The sequence below is a fragment of the Notamacropus eugenii genome, chromosome 1, assembly GCF_028372415.1.
Source record: "Notamacropus eugenii isolate mMacEug1 chromosome 1, mMacEug1.pri_v2, whole genome shotgun sequence".
NCBI lineage: Eukaryota > Metazoa > Chordata > Mammalia > Diprotodontia > Macropodidae > Notamacropus > Notamacropus eugenii.
The window spans coordinates 474,101,306-474,106,332 of NC_092872.1; the positions used below are offsets into that span (position 1 = coordinate 474,101,306).

At 47.9% G+C, this 5,027-nt stretch overlaps 1 protein-coding gene across 1 annotated transcript; it reads left to right on the top strand.

The window, feature by feature from the left end:
- The first annotated feature begins 1,094 nt into the window (after positions 1-1,094).
- LOC140519373 (uncharacterized) lies at positions 1,095-4,617 on the top strand. Its single transcript, XM_072632293.1, has 3 exons — positions 1,095-1,647; positions 2,242-2,310; positions 4,401-4,617. Exons 1-3 carry the CDS (start codon positions 1,207-1,209, stop codon positions 4,512-4,514), a joined length of 624 nt encoding a protein of 207 aa, XP_072488394.1. The 5' UTR covers positions 1,095-1,206; the 3' UTR covers positions 4,515-4,617.
- Positions 4,618-5,027: the final 410 nt, after the last annotated feature.

A 5,027-nucleotide genomic window follows, 5' to 3' on the forward strand; every position in this document is an offset into this window, starting at 1 on the left:
GCATTAATCACTTACTATGTGCCAGGCACTAGCTAAATGTTAGAGATATAAGGAAGGATATAAGGAACACACACACACACACACACACACACACACACACACACACACACACACACACACACACACACACACACACACACACACACACACACACACACACACACACACACACACACACACACACAGTCCCCTGCCCTAAGGAGCTTACATTGCAATGGGAGTAACAAAGTGTAGATAACTAGGTACATATAAAATATATACAGGATATATATAAAAGTAATTTAAAAGTAGAAGGCATTAGCAGCTGGACAGAATCAGGAAAGGCCTCCTGCACAAGGTGCACTTTGAGCTGAGTCTTAAGGGGAGACAGGGAAACAAGACAGTTTGAGACAGCAGAACATTCCAGGCATTCAGTACAGCCAGGGCAAAGGTGCAAATATGGCAAGTTTTCCAGGAATGACCAGTAGGGCAGTAACTCTGGACTGCAGAGTTCTCAGAGTGGAGTAATGTATATGATGACTAGAAAGGTAGGCCAGGGCCTAGTTGTGAAAAGCTTTAAATGCCAAATAAGAGGATTTTAAATTTGATCCAGGAGGTAATAGAGAGGCGGTGGAGCTCATCTGGCAGGTCAGACAATGCTAGAAACACCATCTTGTCAGCTGAGCGGAGAATGGATTGAAGAGAGGAGACCCTTGAAGCAGAGTGAGAAGTGGTCCTTGCAAGATGTAATAAGGGGCTGAAATAGGGTTGTGGCCGTATGAGTAAAGAGAAAGGGATAATAGGAGAGATAATAACAGTAACAAGAATAATAGCTAACATTCATAGGGAGCTTACTATATGCCAGGCATTTTCTAAGCACCTTACAACTACTAAGTCATTTGATTCTCCTAACAAATCTGGGAAGTAGGTGCTATTACTCTTACTATTCCCATTTTACAGTTGGAAAAAAAAACTGAGGCAAACAGTGACTTGCCTAGGGTGATAGGGTTGGTAAGTTTCAGGGAGATGTCTTGAGGATAGGAAAGACAAGATTGACCATGGATTGGATATGCAAGATGAGGGAGATTGGGGAATAGAGGTTCGCAGACCTCAGTGACTGGAAGGATGGCTGTAACAGGGAAGTTTGGAAGTGAGGGACATGGGGAGGGTAGATGAGTCCAGTCCCCTCATTTTATCAATGGAGAAACGGAGGCACAGAGAGATTAAATGATAAGGGACAAGCTGGAGGAAAGGAGGAGGAGGAAGGAATCGGATCGGCCCAGGGGTCCTTTGTCCATCGTAAACGGAGGTGCAGGTGGGAAAGCAATGCCCGTCGGGGTACAAATCTCTGAAACCAGACGCATTTGCACACGGCAGCAGCAGGCAAGTGTGGAGGCGTGCGGCAGTTTTCACTGCAATGCGCCCGAGCCGCTTGGCTCACTGGTGGTGTGGGGGAGGCTCCCTGAGACGTGCGCAAGGGAGAACAGGGCGGGGACGGGTGGTGGTGGTGTTGCACTCTGTCCCTGGGCTCCCGCAACTATAAAACTCCAGCTACCTGCTGCGGATCACCAACGCCAGACTCAGAGAAATCAGCCGGACAGCAGTCTACACTGCACCAGCTCTGAACGCCCCAAGCCATGGATCCGCGAAACTGCACCTGCTCTACTGGTGAGAAACGATGGAGAGGAGAGAAATAGTATCCCTGATGCTCCGCAGCAATGAGCCACCCGCTGCTGCCCTGAGGTTCTGGAGGGCGGGGGGAGAGCGAGAGCTGGAGCCGGGAAAAGGATGCCCGAGCAGATGGTCTTTCTACTTTATGCGTTAACAAGAGCCCCACTATCCTATGCATGGTCTGAGATGCTCCAGAATTCCGTTCCCTCTCCCTTATCTCCTTGGAAGAGTGATGCGTGGAGGTGATGCGTTCCCTTCCTTCCCTTCAGGAAACCCTTCTGCCTGGAAGTCTGGGGGATGGAGGAGGGGTCAACTTTCCAAGCAATGGTGAAAAACATGGCGAGTTCTCCTTCCGATAGATAGATGCAGAGCTTTAAGTAATGATGCAGCCTGCTCCCCTCATCTTAGAGAGAAGAGTGTGCAGACTGGGTGATGACTCTTGCTCAGATGACCTAAGTGGCAGAATCCAGGCCCTGAGATGGCCGAGCTAGCATTCTTTCCATGACAGTGAGTTATGTCCTAGGAAACTGGGATTGCCTTCTGCTGACCTCTTCCGTTTGTTTTTTTTTTCTTTTTTCTTTCCTTTCCTAGGAGGCACTTGCAACTGTTCTGGTCATTGCAAATGCAAAGAGTGCAAATGCGCTTCCTGCCAGAAAGGAGGTGAGTGTGGCCTTTGGGTAAATTCGCTCCCCCTCCCCCCCAGTGAACTTGGACTATGGACAGGGAGGGAGGGTGAAAAGGCATCCAGGGGGCAGCTAGGTGGTGCGATGGATAGCCCACCTGCCCAGAAATCAGGACAATCTGAATTTAAACCTGGCCTCTGAACTCTTACTACCTGTGTGACCCTGGGCAAGTCACTTAACCCTGCTTACCTTTAAAAAACAAAACAAAACAAAACAGAAAAGTCATCCAGTCATCATTTTGATGTAAGACAGGGTGACCCTGCAGTCACATCTGGGGCCCAGTAAGCTAGAGTGTGGGAGTAAGCTGAAGATGGTTCTTTCTCCCCCTGCCCCCTCATCCTCTAACCTCTCTACAAGTCTCTGTTGCTACAGTCATAGAGGGCTGAACCCAACTGCTCTTGGTCCCCAGTGAGCAGCACAGGTAAGTCTAGAGGCCCAGAGAGATACAGAAGGTCCCATCACCATGGCTATGCCACCAGAGACCATGGCAGCCTTACTAAAGGAATCTGTCAGAGCAAAGCAGAGAGCTCTCTGAAGCCCAGACTCATGAGGTTGGGACTCTGCTTTTCAGGTTGCCTTGAAAACTCCCTATCACCCCTTTCCCCAAATGACCCATGAGTTCTTGCCTTTCAGTCATTTTAGCCTCTAAATGCACTTTCCTTTGCTGTCCTGTTCCATAATCTGCTTTCTCCCTATTCTCCATTTTGGGTGCACTGCTCTTTGACCAAATCTCCTCTAGGGGGTCTGTACATCCTAGAACTTGGGCTCTTTTGTTTCCTGTGTTGCCATGGTAGCAGATTTGGCCAAAATGGAACAAAGGTTTTTTTGGTAAACATTTCCTAAATCCCCCCAAAAAAAGATCAGTACCCCTTCCCCAACTTTACATATACTCACAGTGAAAACTTTCTCCAAGTTTAGGATGTTAGAAGGCATCTTAATTACCATGGCCTATAAAAGACCAGAGTGTCATATTTAGAACTGGAAGGGACATCAGAGGTCATCTAGTTTGTTTCTCTTCCATTTTATAGATGAGGAAACTGAGGTTCAGAGAGGTTATGCTTTCTCCAAGGTAGTATAACTGTAATAACAGAACTAGAATTGTTAGTCAAGATATTTTTTCTCTTCTCTCTCTCTCCCCCCCTCCTCTCTTCTCTCTCTCCTATCTCTTCTCCCTCCCTCTCTTTCTCCCTCTGGTCATTACAAATGCAAAGAGTGCAAATGCGCTTCCAGCCAGAAAGGAGGTGAGTGTGGCCTTTAGGTAAATCCGCTCCCACCCCCCACTCCCTCCACCCCTGGTGAACTTGGACTATGGGCTGGGAGGCAGGTTGAAAAGTCATCCGGGGGCAGGTAGGTGGTGCAGTGAATAGTGTAGTGCCCAGGAATCAGGAGGACCAGAATTTAAATATGGCCTCTGTCTCTCTCTTCTCTTTCCTCTCTTCTCTCTCTCCTCTCCACTCCCTCCCTCCCTCTCTCTCTATCTCTCTCCTCTCTCCCTCACTCCCTTTCTCTCTCTCCCTCTCTCTCTTTTGCACCCTCTCTCTCTGTCTCTCCCTTTCTCTCTCTCCCCCCTCCTCTCTCCCTCCCTCCTTCTCTGTCTCTCTCCTCTCTCCCTCCTTTCCTTTCTCTCTCTCCCTCTCTCTCTCTCACACCCCCCTCTCTGTCTCTCCCTTTCTCTCTCTCTCCCTTTTGCCCTCTCTTTGTGTCTCTCTCCTCTCTCCCTCCTTCCTTTCTCTCTCTCTCCCTCCCTTTCTCTCTCTCGCACCTGCTCTCTCTCTGTGTCTCTCCCTTTCTCTCTCTCCCCACCTTTTCTCTCTCTCTCCTTTCTGTCTCTCTCCTCTCTCTCTCACTCCCTTTCTCTCTCTCTCTCTCCCTCCCTCTCTCTTTGTGTCTCTCTCTTGCTCCCTCTTACTTTCTCTCTCTCTCTCTCTCTTCCTCTCCCCCTCTTTCCCCAAGCATCCTTCCCCAGAGAGAGAGCTCTGCCTTGACCATCCAATACCCCTGTCCTCTGCTTTCACACTGGGCTGTGTAATAGGTTGTTACAGTCCTTTTCCTTCTCTGTCTCTTTAGGCTGCTCTACCTGCTGCCCTCCTCAGTGTCCTAAGTGTTCCAAGGAGTGTGCTGCTGGCAAAGGGAATGACAAGGGTGGCTGCTGCCATTGAGGGAGCTACTGGCTTCGTGTAAATATAACCATCCTTTCCTAGAGGCATGAGATGTGTGCATTGTTTGCCATAAAAATGTGCTCACCTGTTTTTCAAGTGACAATAAACTCAGTGAACAAAGTAAACTCCTGGTTTGTTATTCCTCTGAATGGGTATATCACAAGGAGGAAGGGAAACAGGGGAAAGGCTGGGTAAAATTCACAGACTTAGATGATTTAGGACTGGAAAGGGCCTTCCATCATCAAGCCACTCCTATATGTTGGATAACTGTGAAAAAGGAAGTCCTTGCGTCCTTTTCTCTTTTTTCAGTATATTTAAGAATTATGGGACATAGAATCTATTTGGTTGGGTTTAGATTCTATAAATACATTACCTACTGTGTTCAAAGCATTGTTTCAGAACCTCTGCCAGATGATTTTGCTTCTTGCAGTGGATGCTTGAGCTATTTCCTTTAAAAAGAAATGACTAACTATTTTTTTCTCAGTCCTTTGAAGGTCAGGGGCTTTCAAGTCTAACTTTTTTTTTAAAAGCCTGG

Excerpts from the sequence above, each read along its gene's own strand:
- LOC140519373 (XM_072632293.1), top strand. The coding sequence starts at position 1,207 with ATGATAAGGGACAAGCTGGAGGAAAGGAGGAGGAGGAAGGAATCGGAT. Across the intron at positions 1,648-2,241 it reads AAACTGCACCTGCTCTACTG|GAGGCACTTGCAACTGTTCT; the intron begins GTGAGAAACGAT and ends TTCCTTTCCTAG. Across the intron at positions 2,311-4,400 it reads CGCTTCCTGCCAGAAAGGAG|GCTGCTCTACCTGCTGCCCT; the intron begins GTGAGTGTGGCC and ends CTGTCTCTTTAG.